Source organism: Microcaecilia unicolor, chromosome 3 (assembly GCF_901765095.1).
Source record: "Microcaecilia unicolor chromosome 3, aMicUni1.1, whole genome shotgun sequence".
NCBI lineage: Eukaryota > Metazoa > Chordata > Amphibia > Gymnophiona > Siphonopidae > Microcaecilia > Microcaecilia unicolor.
This window is the reverse complement of record NC_044033.1, coordinates 336,721,878-336,747,632: the sequence shown is the minus strand read 5'-3', so window position 1 is coordinate 336,747,632 and position 25,755 is coordinate 336,721,878. Positions and strand designations below refer to the sequence as shown.

Here is a 25,755-nt window from a genome sequence, read left to right as displayed (position 1 = left end):
TTTGAAGCTGTTTAATAGCCCCTCGAGGTAATTTGACCGGCAGAGCTTGAAACAGAAAAAGCAGCCGTGGCAAAACATTCATCTTGATCACTACCATACATCCCCACCAAGACAACCACAAACCCAACTAGACAATTCAGATTTGATTTGACCCACTATCTTACCATAATTAATGTTGCTCACCCTATTAAGATCACTCAGAATTTGAATCCCCAAATACCGAAATTTACCTTTGACCCATTTGAAGGGAAATCTTCAATCCATTCTACTTGCCGCCCCTGGTGGTAATGATACAACCATTATCTCACTTTTATCCATATTTATCTTAAAACCCGCATATTCTTTAAATTCACCCAAAATCTCCAATATCTTGGGCAGCGTTTGCCCTGATCAACCATGTACATTAACACATCATCAGCAAATAAGGCTATTCTATGCTCCCTCCCCACAACCCTAAATCCTCTCAAGTCTGGGTGTTGTTGCATGACTTCCGCCAATGGCTCCATATACATTGCAAACAAGAGACAAGAAAGCGGGCATCCCTGCCTGGTCCCTCTCTCCACAGGAAAGAAATTTGTATATCCCCCATTTATTCGAAGACAAGCCCTTGGCTTATCATAAAAAGCTGCCAACCACTTACAAAAATTACCCCCCAAACCCATCCGCTCCAACACTCCCCACAAAAATCCCCAGCTAACCCTATCAAATGCCTTTTCCGCATCAGTGGCCAACAAAATCATCTTCCTACCTCCCCTCTGTGCTACCCTTATCAAATTCAGAGTACGCCTAATATTATCCCCTACCTGCCTGCCTGGAATAAATCCCGCCTGATCCGCATTCACTAGCTTGGGCAGTACTCTAGCCAACTTGTTCGCCAATACTTTCGCCACTATCTTCGCATCGACATTCAATAATGAAATAGTCCTATATGAACCACAATTTCCTGGATCCTTCCCAGGCTTAGGAATAACCAACTCCCCCGCCTCTGACATAGATCTGGGAAACCCTCCCCTCTCTAAAACACCACACCCTCACTAATAAATCACTTACTTCCTCAATGTAGCATTTATAAAATTGCCCTGTATATCCATCTAATCCTGGAGCTTTCCCGTTCAGCAACCTCTTAATCACACCCTGTACCTCTTGCAATCGAAGAGGCTCCCCAGTCCTAGTTTTCTCAGCCTCATCCAACTGCTGCAGGGGAATCTTGTCCAAATATTGGACCCAACCCTCCTCCCCAACCCCCCATTCTGCACTGTACAATTTTCCATAATATTTCAAAAAACATTCCCCTATCTCTTTATCTGCATATTTCCAACTCCCCCCCTCCCCTTGAATTTTTTGGATATTAGAGCGCCCCTTTCTTGCCTTCAAATATCTAGCTAGCATTTTACTAGACTTATTTGCAAATTCAAAAAACTGTTGCTTTAATTTATATCGCATAAACTCCACCTCCTCCATCTACATTTGCATCAATTGTCCCCTCACCTCCCTTAATTCTTCCCACACTCGCTCCCCCGGATTCCTCTTATGCAACTATTCCAAATTGTCACGTCTGTGGCCGTGACCACCCTCAGACTTACCTTGTTCCTGGGGGTCAGCTTCCTAGCTGGCTCCTGTTTCTTCTATCTGTCCTTTCTGAGCTAGCTCTGGCTCCCTGTGCTGGCTGCATCCAGCAGCATGACACTAATTGCTTCACTATACTGCACCTGTGGGTGTTGCCTGAGTTAGCTCTACCTCTGTCTCCAGCCTGGCTCTGTTTGCTCCTCTGTGCTGCACCTAAGTATTCTAAGTCTCTCTATGTTCTGTGTGCACTCTGCCTGCTCCTTGGTTTGTGCTCCTCTTCCCCGCTGGTGGCCAGAGCCAGTGGCTGCCATAGGTTGTATTGCTGTTCCTACCCGTTCCAGACTTTAGCCCAGTCCGGTTCGGTTCTTCCAGGCTGCCGGACTTGTCTCTCTTGTTTGTGCCTGGACAGCCTCTGTAGTTGCTTACTGATGGCTGCAGCTGCTCCTCAGGTGCTGAAGGGCTTTATTAAGCACTTAGAGACTGCAGCCTTTGCATCGTCTAAGGTCCCTGGTATGTTAGAGTGCTCTGTGCACTGCTACATTGTCCAGTTTAGTGTGAGTTCCTAGCGTGTGACTAGTTAGCTTGGACATAGCTTTGCTTGTTAGCTTGTGTACAGCTTTTCTAGTTCTCTTGTGTTTTGCTTAGTGTGAGTTCTAGCTTGTGACTAGTTAGCTTGGGCATAGCTTTCTTGTTAGCTTGTGTATAGCTTTACTAGTTTTCTTGTGTTTAGCTTCTGGTTTTCCCCTGTGTGTTTTCCTTTGCTTCTGGAGCTCCAGCTCTAGTCTTGCTACTTGATCTGACTATTGCCTGAACCCAGATATTCTCTGCTTGCTGCCTGTCTCTGACTAATGCCTGAACCCAGATATTCTCTGCTTGCTGCCTGTCTCTGACTACTGCCTGAACCCGGATATTCTCTGCCTGTGGCCAGACTTGACTATTGCCGGAACCCGGACATTTCCTGCCTGTCTGCCTTGCTTTCGCCTAGGTGCCTGGGGGCACTTCTGTATCCTGATTCCTGTTGTTCCTGCTTGCTAGTTCCAGTTCCGGTTTTCCTGTAAGCCCTATCGGCTGCCCGAACCTGAGGGCTCAACCCTCGGGGAACGGTGGCTAAGCGTAGGTGAAGCTTAGGTCCAGTGTGCTCCTGTCCAGCGGGTTCCGGTCCCGTGTGTTCCAGTCCAGTGGGCTCCACTCCAGTGTGTACCAGTCCAGTGGGTTCCAGTCCAGTGCGCACCCATCCGGTGCGTTCCAGTCCTGTGTATTCCAGTGCAGAACTCCAGTCCGTGGTTCCAGTCCAGCCTTGCCTCATCTCTGCTTTGAAGGTGACCTTGCCTGCCACTGCCGCTCCACGGTAGTGGTCCAAGGGCTCACAACCCAGTGCTTCCAGGGAAGAAGCCTGACACAAATAGAGCAACCTCTGCCGCAATTCCAGAGAATGCCTTCCCCTCTCCTGCTTCTTTCTGGCCCCCCATTTTATCAACCCCCCCTGCACCACCACCTGTAAAGCATCCCAGAGAGTACCATCAGACACTTCCCCATTATCATTAAACCGCCTATATTCCAAAATTACCTGTCTTACATCCTCTCTAATACCCTCATCACCTATTAAAGTCTCATTCAACCTCCAAATCCCCCTACGACCCTCCAATCCCATACCCTGCACTTTAACCCAGCTTGGCGCATGATCCGAAACACTAATTGTTTCTATTTCCGCCTGTTCCACCAAATGCCATGCATTCCGATGGATCCATACCCCATCCAATCTTGAATATGATTGCGCTGCATGCGAATAAAAGGTCTAATCCCTTTGGGATCCATGTAACAATCTCCAACAATCCACCACCTCCAACCCTTTCATAAGTTGCCCCAAGGCTTTTCTCAATTGCCCACTATGAAAACCTCCCCATTTTAAGTGATCCAGTCTAGTGTCCGGACCCAAATTAAAATCCCCCTCCCCACCACCACTACATGCCCTCCCACAAAACCCAACAATTCCTCCTTTAGCTTTTGAAAAAATTTCCCCTGGTTTCCATTTGGAGCATAAATATTAACCAGCGTAAGTTCCTTACCCTCCAACCAACCTCTAAGGGCCACATATCTCCCTTCCTTATCCCTAAACACCTGTTTAGTAGCAAACCCACAATTTTGCCGAATTAAGATAGCTATCCCGCCCACCCTCTTCACCTCCGCCCCCTGATGTGTCACCACTTCTTGATACTGCCTGTGATGTAACATATGGGTGTCCCTTGGTCAGAGGTGTGTTTCTTGCAAAAATGTAATTTCCCATTTCAATCTCTCTAGTTCTTTAAACACTCTACACCGCTTCCCATGATTATTTAATCCATTCACATTCCATGTACCAACCACCAAAGATGTTCCCTTACTCATACTCTCCCTTCCCCCACCCCCAATAGTGCCGGATCCACCTAATCGCAGTCCAGCCATCACAAAGGAAATGACTCACACACCCAGGGCCTAAAACATCCCTTATTAATGACCCAATCCCTTTCTTTCCTCTATCCCCTCTCTCCCCCCTATCTTTTCCGCTTTAATCCCCCCCTCCACTCTAGCCCCCCTTCATTGCCCTCCCCCGAGCTCCTCCCACTATTCCCATTATACTACCCCAGTTCTCTTTTACAGAATGCCATTCATATACGGATCATGCCTCTTCTCTTTTCTTCAAGAAATGGACTTCACAGTTGTCTTCCCTCTCGTCCCCTCCTTCTGCCATCTCATGGCCGGAACTGAATCTTTAACCCGCTCGTCCTTCTCCATCCGATTCGGAAGTCCTTTGCATCTCAATGCACTCAGAGCTGACCACGCCTCTTCCGGGTTCTTGATCTTGTGGGATTTCCCCCCCACTGTTAGCCACATAGCAAATGGGAACAGCCACCTGTACCTTATCCCCTGTGTTCTCATGAAAGCAGTAACTTCCCTAAAGGATCTACGTTTCTGCAGAGTGCTCCAGGCCAAATCTTGATACACTCCAATTTTCCAGTTCTTCCACTTGATTTCTCCCTGTTGTCTTGCCTTAGCTAAAATCTTCTCTTTTATAGGGAAATTTGCAAAACAAACCACAATATCCCTCGGAGCAAAGTTCCGCTGTGGCCCTGGTGCCCTGTAAGCTCTCTGTATCTGCAAATCAGCTCTTTCACGCCTCCCAGCTGGATAAAGAATAAATTCACACAACTCCTCTATCACTGCTGGACAATTGACAAAGAGATCAGACTCTGGAATCCCCTTAAAACGTAAAGTGTTTCTTCGGGACCTGTTTTCCAGGTCTTCCAACTGCTCCTTAACATTTTGGAGTTCTTCCTGTTCACCTGAGAGCTCTTGACGCACCAAGCTCACTTCTATCTTAAGAGTCTCTGCCTCCTCCTCCCACCTCACCAACCCGAGACCCTAAATCTCTCAATTCAGTATGTATGTCTCTCATGGCCATATGAATATCCTTTCTAACTCCAGCAAAATCCTCCTTCAGCTCCCTGAACCAGTTTTGTACTGCTTTATTCACTGGCTCCCCCATCCCAGAGTCTCTCTCCTCCAGCTGTCTATTCCTCATCTGATCCTCAGACCCTGCCATATTTTTCTTCATTTTCACTAAACTTCTTCTCGCACACTGTAGCTCCCTCTGAACACTGACCTCCAATGGACCCAGATCCACACAGCCATCCACTGCTTTATCCATCACATCTCCTTCAGTCCATACCACTACCTTAGCTGTTATGGGCCCCGGGTTCCTCTGGTCTCTCTGATCTCTAGGTAGCTCAACTTGCCTAACAGTTCCTTCTGCCAAGTCTTCCTCCAGCTCTCCGTCTAGATTGCTCAGCTCTCCCTTCTTCTTTAATAGCACCTCCGATTTGTTGGCACTGCTTCCCTCCCCTGCTCCTCAATCGACTCACCAAGGAACACCCCCGAGGCCTCCTCCTTATCTGCGGAGCACTTCTCCACTCCTGCCTCGCCAGAGTCACCATGCTGCTCTGCGCGTCTCGCGGCTGCCGCCGCCACCATTTTAGCGGAGCTCCGCTATGATCCTGCCGACAATACCACTGCCGCCTTCGCACTGGGGGTCACAGAGAACTTGAATTTCTCTAACCCCTTCTTCGGGGCATCTTTATTAACTCGTTTTTTCCCTTTTCTCCCTTGAAAATTGCTGCAGGAAAGGGTTTAAAGCTAATTAGCTGGCTTGCCCTGACAGAGCTCGATCTTCAAGCTCCCATCTCTTTGCGTGACGTCCAATCTGACTTTGTTTCTTATTGGTAAGTCTATGAGGTCTGTCATGTATTCTGGGACTACGCCGTATATGATTTTTGTGGACTAAGATGCAGATTTTGAAGCTGATCCATTCTTTGATTGGGAGCCAATGCAACTTTTCTCGGAGGGGTTTGGCACTTTCGAAACGTGTTTTGCTGAATATCAGCCTGGCTGCTGTATTTTGGGCGGTCTGGAGTTTTTTTATGAGTTGTTCTTTGCAGCCCGCATAGATTCCGTTGCAATAATCTGCATGGCTTAGGACCATTGATTGTATTAGGTGTCGAAAAGTTGCTCTTGGGAAGAAAGGTTTTAATCGTTTGAGCTTCCACATTGAATAGAACATTTTCTTTGTTACAGAATTTATTTGGCTCTCGAGGGTAAGGTTGCGATTGAGTGTGACACCGAGTATTTTCAAACTGTCCAAGGTAGGGAGGGTATGTCCTGGAGTATTTATGGTTGTGGGTTTGTATTTGTTATATGGAGAGGAGAGGATGAGGCAATGTGTTTTTTCAGTGTTCAGTTTCAGTTGGAATGAGTTTGTCCAGGAGTCCATGATGTTCAGACTATCGTTGATTCTGTTGGTTATTTCTGTCAGATCATGTCTGAAGGGGATGTATATTGTAACATCATCTGCATAAATGAATGGGTTAAGGCCTCGGTTGGATAAGGACTGTGCCTGTGGAATCATCATCATGTTGAAGAGTATTAGTGATAATGGTGATCCTTGAGGTACTCCGCAGACTGCTTTCCACGGTGGTGATATGTTTGACTTTGATTTCTCTTAATAAGTTCTGGTGGTTAGAAAGCCTTTGATCCAGTTAAGTACGTTTCCTTCAATCCCGAAGTGGCCTAGTATTCTTAGTAGTATGTCGTGGTTTACCATGTCGAATGTGCTCGACATGTCGAACTGGAGGAGGAGTATGCTTTTGCCTGTGGCTATCTCCTGCTTGAATTTGGCCAGGAGGGTGACTAGAACAGTTTCAGTGCTATCTCCTGCTTGAATTTGGCCAGGAGGGTGACTAGAACAGTTTCAGTGCTATGGTGGGATCGGAATCCTGATTGTGAATTATGTAGTATTGAGAACTTGTCCAGGTATTCCGTAAGCTGTTTAGTCACGAAGCTGTCCATCATTTTACTACTAATGGGATAGACGTAACTGGGCGGTAATTGGTGATATTGTTTGTGCTTTTCTTGGCGTCTTTTGTTATTGGGATGAGTAGGATGTTGCCGTGTTCCTCAGGGAAGAGACCTTGTTGTAGCATGAAGTTTAGATGGGATGTGAGGTCTGCTATGAAGCGGTCTGGGGCAGACTTGAGTAGATGACTGGGACATGTATCCAGTTTGCAGTGGGTCTTAGCGAACCTGAGTCACTTGTGTAACTGATTCGGTAATGAGGAGATTAAATGTTGTCCAAATGTGATCAGCTGGGTATCCTTAGGAGGATGGGTCGAGATTGTTGAAGAAGATTACGATGTCGGTATTGTGATGAGGAAGTGTGCTGCATAGTTTTATTATTTTTTCATTAAAGTAGTTAGCAAGTTTGTCTGCGGGTGGGATGTCTGTGTTGGTTGTGGTGATAGGAGTGGTGTCTAGTAACTTATTTACGAGTTGGAATAGTTTCTTCATATCTTTGTAATCCGGTCCTAATTTGGTTTTGTAGTAGGACCTTTTGGTTTGTTTTATTGCGTATTTGTATTTTCTATGTATTTGTTTCCATGCATTGAGTGTGTGTTCATCTTTTGTCTTTCTCCATACTCGTTCAAGTTTTCTACATTGTGTTTTGAGTTTTTTTTTAGTTCATCATTGAACTAAGGTATAGTGTTTTGTCTTTTTGATATTTTTGTTTTTAAGGGTGCTATTTTGTTTAGTACGCTGTTGCATCTGCCATCCCAGTGGTTGAGGTAAAGTATAGATTCAGTGCGTGTTGTCCATTCGTTGTCGTATATTTGTTGCCAGAATATTTGTGGATCGATTTGCCCTCTTGTAGTGTAAGTAGTGCGTTCTGATGTACTGTTTGAGCCCTTCTTCTGCCAGTTTAGAGTTAGGTTCAGTTTGTAATGGTCAGTCCAAGGTATTGCTGTCCATTTGATGTCTGTTATTAATGTTATTGTCTGTAGGTAGTTTATGTGATAGGAGGTCCAATGTATGTCCTTTGACATGGGTAGTTTGCATGTGGGGCCATTTAAAATCCCAGGACTGTAGGAAGTCTTTACATTCAAGTGTGTTTGTGGAGTTGGGGTCTTCTAGGTCAAGGTTAATGTCGCCTATTAGCAGTATGTTGTTGTTGTTTACACAGTTGTTTGATATGAAGTCCATGAAGGTGGGCTGACTTTCCTTCCAGTTGTCGGGTGATCTGTAGAATAATACGCAATTCAGGTGATCGGTTAGGGAGTTGTTATGGATTCTAAGTGAGGCAATTTCTAGTTGGGGTGTTATGGAGGCGGCTGTGGTTTCGGTGGTGATGTCGCGATGCATGAGGTATAAGTATCCTCTTTTCATTCTTTGATCTAAGTGACTTCTTTGGCACATATGGAACTGCCAAAGAAGATAAAGAGATAACAATTAGAGACCTGCACAGGAATAAGGTTCGCAGGAATCTCGCGGAACCCGCGGGGTTCCTGCAGGGATGGAAGCAGTTCTGCAGGGTTCCCGTGGGGATGGAAACAATTATTGCGGAATTCCCGTGGAAATGTAAGCTGCACCTGCACCAGTCTCTCATCTACTGAGTACCAAATTCTTTGAGTGCTGTCTTCTCCTCCTCCTCTTCCATTAAGGAGGTGGTAGAGAGACAAATGATGTCGGAATTGAAAAAGACGTGGGGTGAACACAGAGGATCTTTAATTAGAAAATGGAAGTTATAAAAAAAACCTAACCTTAAATGGCTGCATGTGTGTGGATGTGTCGAGTGACGCTTAGATGGCGACCCTGTCTGTGATGAACTAGGGCCGATACCGAGCAGACTTGTACGGTCTAGTCTCGTTTAGGCTGGACTGGAAAGGGCTTAGACAGCAACTTAAGTGGCTGAAACATGAGGACAGTGCTGGACTGACTTTTATGGTCTGAGTCCCACAAATGAGAAGACAAATAGACTGGAGTGGGCTTCGATGGCAACTCCAGCAGTTGGAACATAAGGATAGGGCCAGGTGGACTTCTATGGTCTATGTCCCAGAAACACCAAAGAAAGACCACAATCAAGTATATAATATCGCACTCATTGATTTAATCATGAATTGATAATGAGTGTGACTATTGGGCAGACTTGACCATTCATGTTTTTGTTTGCTGTCTCTTATTATTAATCCTCTTTGCTCCCGGGCTGATGGGCAGACCTCAGCTCTGACACAGGCATGAGCATCAGATGTTACCTGACCTACTGGCTCATGCATGTGGCAACCTCTCAGCACACAGTGCCAGTGAATCAGAGACAAATCTTACATGCGCACACCAGAGTGTTCCAAGTTCCAACTTCTGTTCCTTCCTTGCCTGCAGTGCTGCGGCTCAAGTCCAGAGAGAGACTGAGACAGCTGACCGGAATTTTCTTTTATGTACCATTAAATTCTTGCGGGGATGGGTGGGACGGGTTAAGTTCTTAAAGGGACGGGTGGGGATGGGTAAGATTCCAGCGACGATGGGTAAGATTTCTGTCCCCGTGCAACTCAGTACCAATTTTAAAAAGAAGCTCTAATGGCTAACACAAGTCTCTTATAGAAATCATTAGCATCATAGCTATGTTAGTTGAATGTTCTAATGCTTATTAGGTGTATCATTAGTATTATGTTAACATTGTATTATATCTCTGGTATTTGAATTTCAGTTCTGTTAAATGTTATATTTTTGATACTGTTTCACAGTAGTTCTATTATTAGGATTCAATTTACTGTTTTCAAGTTTACCTCATTTATTGTATTTATGTTTATTCTTGGATGTTTTACTATTGTTATGCTGTTAACAAAATTGTAAGTTTTATATTCAACTGCACCTGCTGTACATCACCTTTGGTGAATCTCTTCATAAAGGTGGTTAATAAATCCCAGTAATTAAATAAATAGAACAGTCTGTTACACAACCATGATAATGAAACTGTGACTGACGGTGTCCTGTCTTCTGTTCCAGGTATTGGTCGCATTCAAGGATGTCACTGCTTATTTCTTGAAAGTGGACTGGGACATTCTTGGAGAATGGCAGAAGGAGCTGTACAAGAAGGTCGTCAAGGAGATTCATGACATCCTCATCTCACGAGGTAAATATGCCTTCTTTATCATTTACCACATAGGTACATTATGGAATGGGTGCTGTTGTTTTGTCAGAGCTGGAAAAATCTCAGGTACCAGGTGCCATGGGCACCTGAAATTGAGACCTGGCTTCTGATGCAAAAGATATTTACCTTAAAGTAGAGGCTTCATCCAAGACCAGCTGCATTTTGACCCTTTTTGCTGAGAACTGCAGCTTCTGGGGTCTGACTTCCAGCTGCTCACTGGTCAATTACCCTGTACAGTGTGTAACCCCTTCAGTTGGTAACCAGATATCACAGAGAAGTTTGACACCTGCAGTGACTTCAGCTTAGAGGTTCATGAAGAGAAATGAGGCACCAGAAAACCTCCAACACATAGTATAACTCAGGCAGCAAACTGCAGCTCCCTCTTCTCTGCAAACCTTCTCAGGACAATACAAATAGCCCAAGATAAACAGTGTTGCCCTAAGTCCATATATGGCCCTCAAAATTGCATGCGTGCAATTTAATTGCTCAATGAGCCAATTAGCACCAATAGGTGGGTGCTAATGATCAATTTTTAGTTCTAATTGGCATTAATTTAAACTTATGTGTGGATCTAGAAAGGGGGTGCGGGCATGGGCATTCCTGAAATTTGCACGCAGTTTTACAGAGCAACGCAGATCCACGCCTAATTTAGGTGTGAGAATCTAAACCAGGTTTCAGTTGCTGTAAATCCTCCCACTCAAAATTGGGTGCAGATCCTGGCGCAAACGGTATTCTATAAATTGCGCCCAACTCTGAGCAGCATTTATAGAATAGCGTTTAGCGCCAATTTTTATCAGCACTGGTTTTTTGCTGCCATATAAAGAACTTAGACCTGTTCATACACACAGAAACACAGACACACACATGCACTGCTTGTTCAGAACAGGAAACAGGTGGAACCTTCCCAGGGCTTCTACATATATATTTAAATGCTATTTTCCTGCTTACTTACAGGTTATTCAATTGTTAATCCTGATGTTATATTCAAGATTAAAAAGGAAGACGAGAAATATTTCAGTCCACATTTTGAGTGGGAGGAAAAAGAAAGCCCAGATGATCTCATGAAGAGTAAGTAGATGTTTTGGATTTGAAGGGCTCTGAATTTTCAGATCCAAGTCTCCAGGCATTTAGAGACTTAAAGTCCATTTCCTAATTTAGTATTATTGTATCTGTGATGACTCCTTCTAATGCATTTTCTCTTAACAGACCTTCCAATTGTAACGTCTGTGATCTCACTTGGTGTTAAACAAGAGGACGATCTCCCCTTGATGGATCTTCCTAAATCAGAGGCGTCTGAACAGGCTCAGTCTACTGTAACAAGTAAGAATAAAATTCCTCCTACATATCTTACTAAGTTCAGCCAGGATTATTTAGGAATTCAGAGCTGGTGGGATAAAAATCCGTTACCCTCTCTATAAAGCAGATGCTGTCAAAGTACCCCTCTTTTTTGGTTCTGTACCAGTGGAGGTGTCTATGGGCACTTTGAGGTGTGGTAACTTTTTTTCTAAACATATTGGACCAGATTCTATATATCGCGCCTTGCGTTCTCCGCCGAAATCTAAGCGTATTTCATATCAACATACGTAACTTAATTGGCTTAATAAGACAATCAGCGTTTCTAACAGCATTTAACAAGCAATAATGAACACTAATTGGCAATAATTAGAATTTACATGCATAACTCACTGAACATATGCTGTAATGAACTGTGCCTAAATTCTAAACTGTTCAGATCAAAGGGACGTGGCAATAGGCGGGGGAAATGGACGTTCCCAAATTTACGCACGTTCTTATCAAATATGCCCAGTCCACTTAACTCTACGCACGGGGATTTGTGCCACATTTTCCTTGGTATAAACGGAGGCAGGTAGTTTTAGGCACTGGGTTATGAACTGAGCGTATTCTACATACCGCGCCTAAATCTTATAGAATATGCCTAGGCGGAAATGAGTTCCGCGTGGATTTTTTTAAGCACCATATATAGAATCTGACCCATCGTGCTGTTTTTTTTTCACATAATAGGCTCCCACAATGTCAAGCCTGACATTTTAATCCAATTTGAGCAAGAAGGATTCAGGACTGAGCCTCAGGGATTTGAGGAAACAGGAAATCTGACCACGACAGTCAGATGTGAGGAACTGCCTGAAGCATCTGATGAAGCTACAATTAAAGCTAGTAATGAGGTGATACAAACTTATCCTCTAAGAAAGATGCCTCCTCTGGACCAGGGATAGTGAGAATGAGCAGTTATAATCACAGCCTCTGACTTCTAACTCTTGTTGTGTAGATAATGTGTTTGTTCTATTTTTCTTTAATATCTATTGTCTCTCATCCTTTACCAAGTTTTATAATCTTCCCTGTATATCTCAATGTTTCTGACTTCTCTCTAGCCACTTAGCAGTCTGTTTCCTGCTGAATTTTTATTCTGTTCCACTCAATATCCTCATTTAATATATTGAACCACCACCCTCCAGTTTAGTCCACTCTAGCATGGTGATATAATTTGTACCCTGATATCAGAGTCTTCCATTGGTTATCTTCCTTTCACAGATCTGTGAGTTGCCTTTTATATCTACCTTTCATTTAGGGCAATATACTCTAACTCCCATCTTATTTTTCACCCATCTTATTTTTCAAGCTCTAGGATATGTATACAGACATTGCAAAGTGTGTTTGTTGTCTGTATTTACAGCTTGTTTACTAGTTGACAGGGATAGTTAACAGTCTTTACTCTCCATCTTCTTTTCCCTCAATGGCGTCTAGCCTACTCCTGCCTTTGTTGCAACTTCCCTTTCGGGATGCCCTTACTTTCCTGTTTTGATATCATCCTTTTAAAGGTAACTAATCTTAATCCGGGTGCTCCTGAGCAACTGTCAGTTTCCCCACAATGTTGTCCAGTTCCTAACAAATCTAAATCCTTGTTCCCTGTACGAATGTCTCACCCACATATTGAAACTGGAGCTCTGAATGTGGAACAGGGAATATTTCTGAGAATGTTACTCTGGAGCTTCTGGATTTCATCTTTCTATCCAAGAGCCTAAGTTTGCCTTCCATGACTTCCCTCCCACACTTTCCTATGTTTTTGGTACCCACATGTACCAAGACAGCTGGCTCCTCCTCAGCATTGTTTAAAATCTTATCTAGATGATGTGTGAGATCTGTTTCCTTCACCCTAACCTTACCCTTCCCTCCCTAGCAGAACTTCCTGGAGACACATCCTCAGCTGCTTTTGAGTCAGTAAGCCATGTTGAATTGAAACCTTGTGGGATATAAGACCGAGGGCCCCTTTTACCAAGCTGCAGCAAAAGGAGGCCTGCACTAGCGTCAGCGTGTGTTTTTGACTCGTACCGAGGTCCCCTTTCTACCGCAGCGGGTAAAACGTAGGTCTTTCTTTTCTTGAGGAAATGGCCATGAAGCACTTGCCACGTGGTCATTTCAGGGGGGGGGGGGGAGTCCTTACCACCACCCATTGAGGTAGCAGTAAGGGCTTCCGCGGTAACCTAGCGGTAACCGGGCAGTGCATGACACTGCCCAATTACCGCCAGGTACACACCGGCGCTACAAAAATTAAAATATTTTTGTAGCGCTGGATATGAGAGCATGCTGGGGGTGGGAACTATCGCTGGGATTCTGCAGTAGCCCAGCGTTACTTCCTTTTTAGCAAGTGGTAAGTCCATGTTGGGTTTACCGCTGCTTTGTAAAAGGGCCCCTGAGTGAATAAATAAATATTAGCTCAGGTCCTCTTAAAATGCTTACAAGATATAAGTATGGACAGATTTGCAGTGGTTTTCCTCCTTTTTAGAAGTTTTCTCCATCAAATATGGGTTTTTGGTTTTTTTTTTCCAGGGAGAGTCGCAGTGGTTTAGTATGCTGGGGGGTGTCCTTCAGGATTCTGTTTTCTGCTATATTATTTTACATCTATAGGTCCCTTTTATGTGATCTCATGTCAGTTTTTGTGCTGATGCTATATTAGCGATTGTATCTTTTTCTAAGTCGCTTGGTTCTCATCAGTCATTTTACTGAAATTTCAGCACAGTGTGGTCAAAATGGCCCAACAATGAATATGGAAAAGACTGAGATAATGGTGGTACCTACTGATCAGCTCTGCTCTTCTCTACATTTTTGTCTTTACCCTCCTTTCTTGAAGCTGTTCCAATTCATAGTTAAATCTGTTATCTAGGAATAGTTCTTGACTCTGCTGACGTTTCGCCCACAGGTTTTTTCTATGTATTTTTTTTTTGTTACATTTGTACCCCACGCTTTCCCACTCATGGCAGGCTCAATGCGGCGAGCAATGGAGGGTTAAGTGACTTGCCCAGAGTCACAAGGAGCTGCCTGTGCCGGGAATTGAACTCAGTTCCTCAGTTCCCCAGGACCAAAGTCCACCATTTGAACTTTGCTGCTTCATTTTCACTATGTCAGATGATTTTTGTATGCTGACTGAATTATTGATTTTTACCTTAATTTGATTACTGTAATGTTCTATATTTAGGTTTGCCAGATACAGTGCATAGGCTTTTGCAACTTGTTTAGAACACTGCAGCACATCTGGTTTCTGGATGTGGACAATTTGGAGGCAATTCGACAACTGGAAGCCTCCATTTAGGTGCCCCAAGGATGTGCAGTAGGACCCTACTCCATCATGGAATCTAAGCGACTTAGGGTCCTGTTTACTAGAGGCGTGCTAGCATTTTTAGCGCACGCTAACCTTGTAGATGCTCAGAATATTCCTATGGTTATGGAATACTATGGAATAGTAGGTTAACCTGTTGACTTGCCTAAGATTTAGATCCTCAGTGTTACCAACCGTAGAGCTGGCGTAAATACAGCTTAGTCCTGTCCATGTCTTGCTCATGCTCTATTACTGTGTCAGTCCCCTTGTAAGTGGGTATTTGCAAAATAGCACTTAGGCTTCCTGCTAGCCATAATGCACACATACACGCCAAAATGCTGGTATTCTAGACATTCACGTATGTGGCATCTAGATTATAGCATTTCCCATTTAATACCTAGTTCTTCCATTCTGAGGGAGTTGCATTGGATAGCTGTAAAATATCGAACACTACTTAAATGTCTACCTTCTGGAAACCTTCGTTCTTCTTAGCATTGCTGTGGTTTATAAAACTTCCATGACACAGTGTGTTTTCACTATGACATACTCAACTGGAACAATTTACCTTTGAAGTTGTGGTGTCTGCAGCATTATTTGAGGTTTTTTTTCAAGATAAAGGCTTGACTGTTTTCTTTTACTTAACCATTTCATTTTGAATGATTTTCTATTTCTCTTATTGTTTCTTTTTATGTGAACTATTACATGTGTTTGTTGTAAACCATGTAGAAGTATATTTATAGGTGTAAAATAATGACACTTTGATGTAGGGTGTCCTGTTTGCTGTTCTAGGCTTTGGTCACATTCAAGATTGTTGCTGCTTATTTCATGGAAGTGGAGTGGAACATTCTGGAAGAATGGCAGAAGGAGCTTTACAAGAAGGTCATCAGGGAGATTCATGACATCCTCATCTCACGAAGTAAATGTGCTTATGTGATAGATGATAGAGGAACATATTATGGAATCAGTGGTGTAAAATTCACAGGAACTAGATAACATGGGCACCTGAAATTTAGATCCTGGCTTCTGATGCCATCCCATATTCAATAGGAGCCTGTGAAAGACTCCACTGCTACAGGATCTGCAAAAGATGCTGCTCTCTGTTGTAAGATAAAATGTAGACCTTAAACTAGAGGCTTCACACAACACCAGCAGGAGTCTCTCTCCCATTCCTATACAAAATATTTTGGAACAGAAATCCAGAGAAAGGATTTACCTCAAAGATTTCTTCTGAGACTTCTGCATAAGGTCATGACATATCAGCTGCACATGAGTCAACTATAGTGTACAACATATAACCTCTCCAAATGATTGGCACCTGCAATGCTTCCACCTAGGATGACTATGAAGAGAAATCTCTGTACCAGGAAAACTGTATGATATAATCTAACCAAGTGTCAGGCCACTGCTGCCTCTTCGCTCCAAGCTTTGTCAGACAAATACACACACCCCAAGATATCTGTATATACACATATACACACACCTCCATGCACACATCACACACGGCTCCATCAGAGACGGAACCTGTCCAGTAATTTTCCTACTTTTTATTGGCAGGTTATTCAATTGTTAATCCTGATGTTGTATTCAAGATTAAAAATGAAGATGAGAAATATTTCACTCAACAATCTGAGTGGGAGGGAAAAGAAAATCCAAATGACTCCAACAGTAAGTAAATATTTTGGATTTAATGAGCTTTGCATTTTTAGATCACAGGAGATGGTGTAAAACATCAAACATTTGGACACTTAGGACCTGAATGGCTGCCTTAGTCTGTAGCTCCAACACGTCCCTGCCTTCTTTAAGCAATATCAGCAACCATCCACCCCTGATTTGAAAAAGTTTTTCATCAGGGCAATGTTTTTGACTTGAGTGAGGGCTTTTCTGGTCGTATGGAAGCTATGTCAACAGCTCGGAAGGAGAGTGAGCGCCAACCGGTAAGGCAAGCGGGCATGGCCCCGTGGCCCCACGTGTTGTTGGCTCGCTCCTCGGACTCTGACTCCGCTGTGTCCCTTATCGAGGCAGGTAAAGGTTCTTCTAAACGGGGCTTTTGAAAAGATATAACCAAGTGCTTAACAGAGATTCGGGAGGAGATCAAATCCTCCAAAGAGGAAATTCTAGAACACATGGATGTCCTGAGCGTTGATCTACGAGAGTAGGGCGGGCGCGTGGAGGACTTGGAGGTGCGTGCGGAAGAGCATGATGAGCAGCTGAGCAGGGCTGAATTACAATTATTTAAGCTTTTTGAGTATTATGAAGAACTGCAATACAAAGTGGACGACTTAGAAAACTGAGGCCGCAGGAATAACCTCCGTTTTCATGGGGTTCCTGAGGTGGGGGACAAAGAAGATGATTGTTAAGGTACTCTGTGGAAAGTTGCTCGGGATGGAGGACATAGCTATTAAAAGTGCGCACAGAGCCCTAGGAAAGAGACTTGATAACCGACCTCGGGACATTGTCTGTTTTACTGCCTTTTCCACTAAAGAACAAGTGCTGTAGCGGGCCCGCCAGGTTCCACACATTGACTATAATGAGGCTCAAATTAAGGTATACCAAGATTTATCTCAGCTTACGCTGTCCCAAAGACGTGCGATGAAACCTGCGCTGGACATTTTAATAAAACATAAGATCCCCTACCACTGAGCTTTTCCTTTTGCCCTCTGCTTTACGGTTGGGGGGGAAATTGCACCAGATTCGATTCCTCTCTGAGGTTTGGAAGATTCTGTACACCGAGGGCTTGACGACTACTGAGACTCCGCCCGTAGACCTACTAGCTTATTTTCGAAAGAGATCGCTGGGCATCTTCCGACACAAATCGGGAGATGGCTGGCGATCTCCTGATCCTGTCCAAATCGGTATTATCAAAAGCCGATTTTGGCCAGCCCCAACTGCTTTTTCTCGCAGCGCCGGCCAACCTTCAAGGTGTTGTGTTGATAGGGTAGCGAAGGCGGGATGGGGGCTGGGCGGAGGCGTGGTTACGAGATGGCTGGCTTCGCCTTATAATGGAAAAAAAATGGCCGGTCGCCAGCCAGACTTGGTCCATTTATTTTTAGGACCAAGTCTGAAAAAATTGCCCCAATTGACCAGATGACCACTGGAGGGAAGTGGGGATCACCTCCCCTTATTCCCTCAGTGGTCATCAACCCCCTCCCACCCAAAAACAAAATTAAAAAACATTTTTTTGCCAGCCTGTATGCCAGCCTGAAATGTCATACCCAGCTCCCTGACAGCAGTATGCAGGTCCCTGGAGCAGTATTTAGTGGATGCAGTGCACTTCAGGCAGGTGGACCCAGGCCCATCCCCCCCACCTGTTCCACTTGTGGTGATAAATATTGAGCCCTCCAAACCTCCCCAAAACCCACTGTACCCACATGTAGGTGCCCCCCTTCACCCCTTAGGGCTATGGTAATGGTGTAGATAAGTACATAAGTAATGCCACATTGGTAAAAGACCAAGGGTCCATTGAGCCCAGCATCCCGTCCACGACAGCAGCCAATCCAGGCCAAGGGCACCTGGCAAGCTTCCCAAACATACAAACATTCTATACATGTTAGTCCCGGAATTGTGGGTTTTTCCCAAGTCCATTTAGTAGAGGTTTTTGGATTTGTCCTTTAGGAAACCGTCTAACCTCTTTTTAAACTCTGCCAAGCTAACCGCCTTCACTACGTTCTCCGGCAACGAATTCCAGAGTTTAATTACGCGTTGGGTGAAGAAACATTTTCTCCGATTTGTTTTAAATTTACTACACTGTAGTTTCATCGCATGCCCCCTAGTCCTAGTATTTTTGGAAAGCATGAACAGACGCTTCACATCCACCTGTTCCACTCCACTCATTATTTTATATACCTCTATCATGTCTCCCCTCAGCCGTCTCTTCTCCAAGCTGAAAAGCCCTAGCCTCCTTAGTCTTTCTTCATAGGGAAGTCGTCCCATTCCCGCTATCATTTTAGTCACCCTTCGCTGCACCTTTTCAAATTCCACTATATCTTTCTTGAGATGCGGCGACCAGAATTGAACACAATACTCAAGGTGCGGTCGCACCATGGAGCGATATAACAGCATTATAACATCCTCACACCTGTTTTCCATACCTTTCCTAATAATACCCAACATTCTATTCGCTTTCCGAACCGCAGCAGCACACTGAGCAGAAGGTTTCAGCGTATTATTGACGACGACACCCAGATCCCTTTCTTGGTCCGTAATTCCTAACGTGGAACCTTGCATGACGTAGCTATAATTCGGGTTCTTTTATCCCACATGCATCACCTTGCATTTGCTCACATTAAACGTCATCTGCCATTTAGCCGCCCAGTCTCCCAGTCTCGTAAGGTCCTTCTGTAATTGTTCACAATCCTGTCGCGAGTTGTGGGGAGTGGGTTTTGGGGGGGGATTTGGGGGGCTCAGGACCCAAGGTAAGGGAGCTAAGTACCTGGGACCTATTTTTGTTTTTGTTTTTTTTTTTTTATTTTTAGAAGTGCCCCCTAGGGTGCCCGGTTGGCGTTCTGGCATGTCAGGGGGACCAGTGCACTACAAATGCTGGCTCCTCCCACGGCCAAATGCCTTGCATTTCGCCGGATTTGAGATGGCCAGGCCCGGTTTTCATTATGGCTGAAAAATGGAGCCGGCCATCTCATCTAAACCCTGTGATCCTGCTGTAAACCTGGCGAGCAATTTAGCCGGCCCCAAACGTTTTTCGAAAATACGGCCAGCTTCGCCCCTTTGCGGAGCCGGCCGCGAAGATGGCCGGCCAGTGATTTGGACGCCGACGTTCAATTATGCCCCTCGTAGCCACCACAACTCAGGCTAAACTCCAAAAATGGAAACTTGTTCCCAGCAAATCCAAGACTGCCCCAGCAGACACCTGAATGGATTGTTTTGTCTGTTTGCAGTCGTATTCAAGATACTCTGTGAGAGTTGCTGTTATGGTTATAATTAAGGTTATATACGATGTGTTCCTTATGTGTACTTCAGTTGGCTTGTCATTGAGATAGGATTGTATGAGGGGGTTTGGTATGATTGGGGATCTTGGGGCTGAGTTTTTTTTTTGTGTGTGTGTGTGTTAGAATTGGTTAGTATTCAGGTGGTTGGGGTGTTTGTGTGGAGGTGGGGATGCGTGGGGAGGGGCGGCCTGGGTGGTGTTCTGAGTATGGTGGGGTTCTTTCTCCTGTTTTCCTAGTTAGGGGACTTTGTCCCTATCTAGTGGTGGGTGATGTGTGTGGGGTTGCTCTGGAGGGTGGTGGGGGGTGGGTTAGACAGTCTTCATCGGAGTCTACTGCCTTATTGTTACCTTTGTTTCATGATGATATGGGTTGGTACTATCTCGCTTAGCTATTATTCTGTACTCTTGTTTGTGTGGTGTTATGCAATTTGATGTCGGCGCTGCCTACCCTGATCAATTCACAGACGAGGCGCCAACGACCTGCTCTGGGACCTTCCCTCTGCCGCTTGCGTTCCACCCTGCGTAAACAGGAAGTTGAATCAGCACGGCAGAGGGAAGGCCCCGGAGTAGGACATCATGCCGCGTCTGGCAGCTGTCTGGCAGCGCTGAGCAAATTACAAGCGCTGCCGCAGGGTTGGGAGGCGGAGACTGAAGTACAGGAGGAGGCAGCGCCGATAGCATTAAATGCAGGCGCTACAGCGGGGGTGAGAGAGGGCGAGCCGGCGAGGAGACATGGCAAGGAACTCTGGATGGGCCTGAGACAAAACTGGGCGGGCCTGGGCCCATCCAGGCCCACCCGTAGCTACACCCCTGGTGACCCTGCTGGTAGATTTTTGCTTCTGCATGTATTATTGAATAATTTAGCTTTTACGTTGGTCACTGTTTATACGCCCAACGATTTTTAGGGGAAATTTTTTGTCAGGCTTGGCAGAGTGGTTCAATCTGGTCCCTATGGTAAACTGGTGTTAGGAGGCGACTTTAATGCGTCTTTTGACCCAGTGTTGGATAGGTGTGGTGCAGTGTTGGGAATTGATGTTAAAAATTCTAGAGTGTTGGTTGGTCTGGCTCGATCTTTAGCCATATGGTTTACATCATCCAAAGGACAGGGATTATTCTTCCTATTCCCATGCTTATGACTGACACTCCTGTATTGACCATTTGTTATTTGAAATCTCGTTGATTCAGGGGGGTTGTCTCTCAGATATTGGCTCCATTACCATTTCGGACCACGCTCCGACCTGGGTTCAGCTTTCATCCTTTTGTGAGGAAGATAAGGACAGTAGGTGGACTTTGAACACCTCTTTGCTGAAGGAGGATAAGATCTTAGCTAACTATAAACACTCTTGAGGGAATATCTTTATACTAATTTGAATTCGGGTCCCTCTCTGGGGATTATTTGGGATGCTTTAAAGGCTGTAACAAGGGGGTTCTTTTTAAAACAGGCTAGCACTCGGGCTCGGGCCAGGCGAAAGGAAGTTGCTGACTCCATCTTACAATTGTCCCACGTGGAGGATCTCCATAAGTCCTCTCGTTTGATCTCCACTCTAAGGCAGATCCAAGCTCTCCGGTTAAAATTAGACAATATTTACTTGGACCAATTGCAATTTATCCGGGGTCAACAACAACAATTTCAGTATTTTCATCATAATAAGCGGGGGCGTTTATTGGCCCTTAAGTTGAGGCAGCAAAGATTTGAACGTACCATTCTTCGCACTGGAGATGGTAAGAATAAAGTGCTGACTAGGTCTTCTTCGATTCGTCAGCGTTTCCAATCTTTTTACTAGTCCTTATACTCGGCTGACTTTACGATTCACCCGGACTCTATTGAGGCTTTTTTATCATCCCAAGACCTTCCTTCTTTGACAGATGAGCAGCGGTGCCTGTTGGATGGTCTCGTTGTAGGCATTGCTAGAGATACTTATATGAATCAGAACACTGCCAAACAGTTATCCTGGACTCATGTCTAGGGGTGTACCTCTGAAGCCCACTGACAAGCTAGCAGTGCTGGAAAAAGGAATAATGCCACAGATGGAATATATTATTATTTATTATGTAAAGAAAAACATATATAAACAGTACTGAAGCAAAATGCCAAGCAAAATACAAAAATAGCTTGCTATAAAAATAGATTATCAGCAGATTAGATAATACAATATATTGTCCTAACAGACTGACTAAAGGGAGTGATTATATCAATCACAACTGATATCCTAATGATTATTATGAGAACTTATCACATGTCTTATGCAAAATACAGTTAGCAGCTGAATACACAGACCAAAAATCCTGTCGTAAACCTACCTGTCTCAGACAAAACTAAGGACTACTTATCCCTGACCATAGGTAATATCCTGTTATCTCACCTTGCCGTCTTCACAGACTTCCAATGGTAGAGAAGCGGATTTTTCTTCTGACTCGAGCTGAAATCTCAGTGAGTCTCAATCCAGAGATAAGTCCAAGATTTATATCTCTGAATGTAGATTACACAGTCTTCATTAGGGCCTTGTGGTAGCTGGGCTAACCTTGAGTTTGTTACAAGGTATGCAGTTCACTGGTGTTAGGAAAATCAGTCTTTGGCTCTCTTCAGAGCTTTCTATCCACCTGCCAGTCCTCCGGTGTTCTCCGACTCTTCTTCTGGTGTTCTTTTCCCCTCGGGTGTTCTCCTTCCAACTGAACTTTCTTCAGTCCAAACTTTTTGGAGTCCCCGGGTCAGATGATACCTGGGGACCAATCATATACGATGACATAATGTCCAGCCAGCTTCATGTTCAAGAAGCGAGCCTTTGTTATAGATGGCATGCAAACTCCCTGTCTGAGGCCCTACTGTTGGAGCTGTGTCCTTCTCTCCTATAATGTTCTCAGGAGATAACGGGCCTAGTTTGCAACAAAGAATATGTCCTTAGATGAAGTCATGTTGGTATGCCCAGCAGTAATTTTCCTTTCTGAAAAGCTGGTTTATGATGATTACAGATGTATTCAGGTCATTGGCTAAAGAATCCATATTGTTGTAAAGGAATGGTTCAGGCTTGTGTAGGCCAAGACCAGCAAAGGTGAGATCTCAGGTAAATACCTCTACATCGTCCAAGTGGATGAGGTTGTCAGTCATTAAGGACCTGCCCGCCGGGAAGGCCCTGGGTCTGGATGGCTTACCAAATGATTTTTATAGGACTTTTAGGGGGGAGCATGGGGTTCGGGGTGGGGAGGCGTTGCCTCCCTCTATGATGGAAGCTTGGATAGCAGTGATTCTGAAGCCAGGCAAGGATAAGGTGGACTGTGCCTCCTATCGCCCTATTTCCATTCTTAATTCTGATGTTAAAATTATAGCTAAGGTCCTAGCGATTCGACTTGCGAAACCTCCTATCGCCCTATTTCCATTCTTAATTCTGATGTTCCATTCCATGTGGAAACTCAAAAGAATAAAACCTTTCTTCCCAAGGGCCATTTTCCGAAACCTGGTACAATCGATGGTACTAAGTCACCTGGACTACTGCAATGCACTTTACGCTGGATGTAAAGAACAGATTATCAAGAAACTCCAAACCACCCAAAACACCGCAGCCAGACTCATATTTGGAAAAACAAAATATGAAAGTGCAAAACCCCTAAGAGAGAAATTACACTGGCTCCCTCTAAAAGAACGCATCACGTTCAAGATTTGTATGATAGTTCATAAAATCATTTACAAAGACGCCCCGTCATACATTGTGAAGAATAAGGGGCTGTCCTATCCTGGGTAGGCCACTAGATGGCGCTGTTCCCATAGAAATGGGGGAAAATGTCCAGGGTGTGTCACTAGAGGGAGCCAGTAGGGGAATGTCAAGGTGGAGGTGGCTAGGACCAAGGGGAGTCCTGGGTTGGAAACAGGTGTAGGAGGTTATGGGCTGGGTCCTGCCTGGAATTAGAGGGAAGAGCCTAAAGGGGTGGAGAAGCTAATTATCCACTTTATTCCTACCTGAGTTTTGAAAGGGAAGAGAAGAGAGCTGGCAGCGGGAGAAAGAGGATCCCCTGGAAGGTACTGGCTGAACTCTATGGACTTGTGGTGGACTGTGTGTTCAAAGGAGAAAAGCAGGCTGAAAATCCTGGGGTAAGAAGTCCCTAAAGTATTAGTGTAGGAACTGTGTGTTCAAAGGAGCGTGGACCAAGTACTGAGAAAAGCAGGCTGCAACGCCTGGGGTAAGAAGTCCCCAAAGTATTGATGTTAGTACTGAGCCCAGGTGTCTGTGTGGGGGAGGCTCAGTGTGAAGACATGTGAAAGTATTTAAGCTGGAAGAAGTGTGCCCAAGGGGCTGGAATAAAGAGGTGCCTGATGAATATGCTGTTGTTGAGAACTGTGTAATCTACATCTAATTTGCATATTAAGAACAAGGTCACCCTGAGTAAAAATGGTACCCCGGATCTTGAGGTTGGTGTGTTCAGGATGTTGGGAAGAGACTGGCTGGAGTCCTGCTCAGGAGCCACGGGCCAGTGAGGCCTGCTGGAGAGCAGAAGGAGAAGCCTCGTCTTCACAACATGCATGACCTAGTAGACCTCACACCCAGAAATGCCAAAAGATTTTCCCGAACTTTTCTTTAACTACACTTCCCCAGTTGCAAAGGATTAAAATACAAACTAATCCATGCGTCCAGCTTTTCTTACATGAGCTCGCAGCTAGCTCGCAGCTGTGGAATACACTACCAAAATACTTAAAAACAATTAACGAAATAACTAACTTTCGCAAATTGTTAAAAACCTATCTCTTCACTAAAGCTTACCACGAGAATCCATAACTAACCACAACATACCACCACGACTCCCGACTATGACTGTCTCATTTCTATAACTATTTGGCCATATTGACATGTTAACCTTGTTGTTAATAACAATTTTGTAACACCAATTGTACATCTGTACGCTGAAATGGCTCAGCCATTACAGGTAATTGTAAGCCACATTGAGCCTGCAAATAGGTGGGAAAATGTGGGATACAAATGCAATAAATAAATAAATAAATATGTTAAAATTATAGCTAAGGTCCTAGCGATTCGACTTACGGAAGTCCTTCCTGATCTAATCCATCCTGATTAAGTAGGGTTCGTTCCCCAAAGACAAGCTAAAGATAATGTTCGCCGTATGGTTAACTTGCTGCATGTGGCTAACAAGTTTTTAAAAACCCTTGTGTCTTTTAGGATTAGATGCCGAAAAGGCATTTGACCGGGTTCATTGGCTTTTCATGATTAATGTTATGGAGCGATTGGGTTTTGGGTCGGGCTTAGGGGTTGGACCCAAGCTCTTTATAACTCTCCTAGCACGTATGTGCGAATTAATGGTGGTAATTCTGCTACTTTTTCTTTGTCTAGGGGGATCCGTCAGGGAAGCCCTCTCTTGCCAATGCTATTTGCCTTGGTTATGGAACCCCTGGCTATTGCAATTCATTCTAATCTTAATGTCTCGGGCATTAAGGTAGGTGGTCAGGAATATAAGTTGGCAATGTTTGCTGATGATACCTTGCTTACCTTAACCAAACCATTACTCTCCTTGCCTAACTTAAACTTTTACCTGATTATTCTGCTGTTTCTGGGTTCAAGCTCAACATGACTAAATCGGAAGCTATGGCTATTGGTATTTCTGGTCCGATTTCACAATCTATACCACAAGCCTTTTGTTTTCGTTGGGTGACCTGAAGTATCAAGTACTTGGGAATCTTACCAAGAATTTTTCTGATCTATTTTCAGCTAATTATCCTCCCCTCTTGCGGGAGCTATACAAAGAACTGGAGGGTTGGGGTTCCATTGAGCTCTCTTGGTTTGGACGGAATGCTACTCTGAAAATGAATGTGTTGCCGTGTTTGATGTATCTCTTCCAGGTTCTCCCTCTCCGTTGTCTCGTTCCTTTTTCTCAGATCTCCAAGACCACCTTCTTCGCTTTATTTGGTCCAATAAACGTCCACGTCTCTCTAGAATGTTGCTTTATCGGGATCAGAAAAAATGTGGTCTGGGGGTTCCGAATGTGTATTGGTATTATAAAGCTGCTCAGGCCCTGACTGCGATTGAATGGTTTCATGCTAGTCCCCAGAAGCGGTGGATAGGGTTGGAGCAGGACTCTTGTCCTTTGCGTTCTTTAATGTGGCTTCTTTGGAAATATCATGTAATG

General features: G+C 44.5%; 2 protein-coding genes across 2 annotated transcripts in view; both read left to right on the top strand.

The window, feature by feature from the left end:
- Positions 1–15,680, top strand: part of LOC115464737 (zinc finger protein 282-like) — a 60,167-nt gene extending 44,487 nt beyond the window's left edge. The window contains exons 2-6 of the mRNA XM_030195092.1: positions 9,931–10,057; positions 11,030–11,143; positions 11,282–11,395; positions 12,098–12,258; positions 15,477–15,680. Of these exons, the coding sequence (XP_030050952.1) occupies positions 9,931–10,057; positions 11,030–11,143; positions 11,282–11,395; positions 12,098–12,258; positions 15,477–15,680 (720 nt within the window). The remainder of the gene's footprint in view (positions 1–9,930; positions 10,058–11,029; positions 11,144–11,281; positions 11,396–12,097; positions 12,259–15,476) is intronic.
- A 651-nt stretch (positions 15,681–16,331) lies between these two features.
- LOC115466870 (oocyte zinc finger protein XlCOF6-like) overlaps positions 16,332–25,755 on the top strand; it is a 59,291-nt gene continuing 49,867 nt past the window's right edge. Inside the window, exon 1 of the mRNA XM_030198443.1 lies at positions 16,332–16,352. The gene's annotated coding sequence lies outside the window, so the exon portion shown is untranslated. The remainder of the gene's footprint in view (positions 16,353–25,755) is intronic.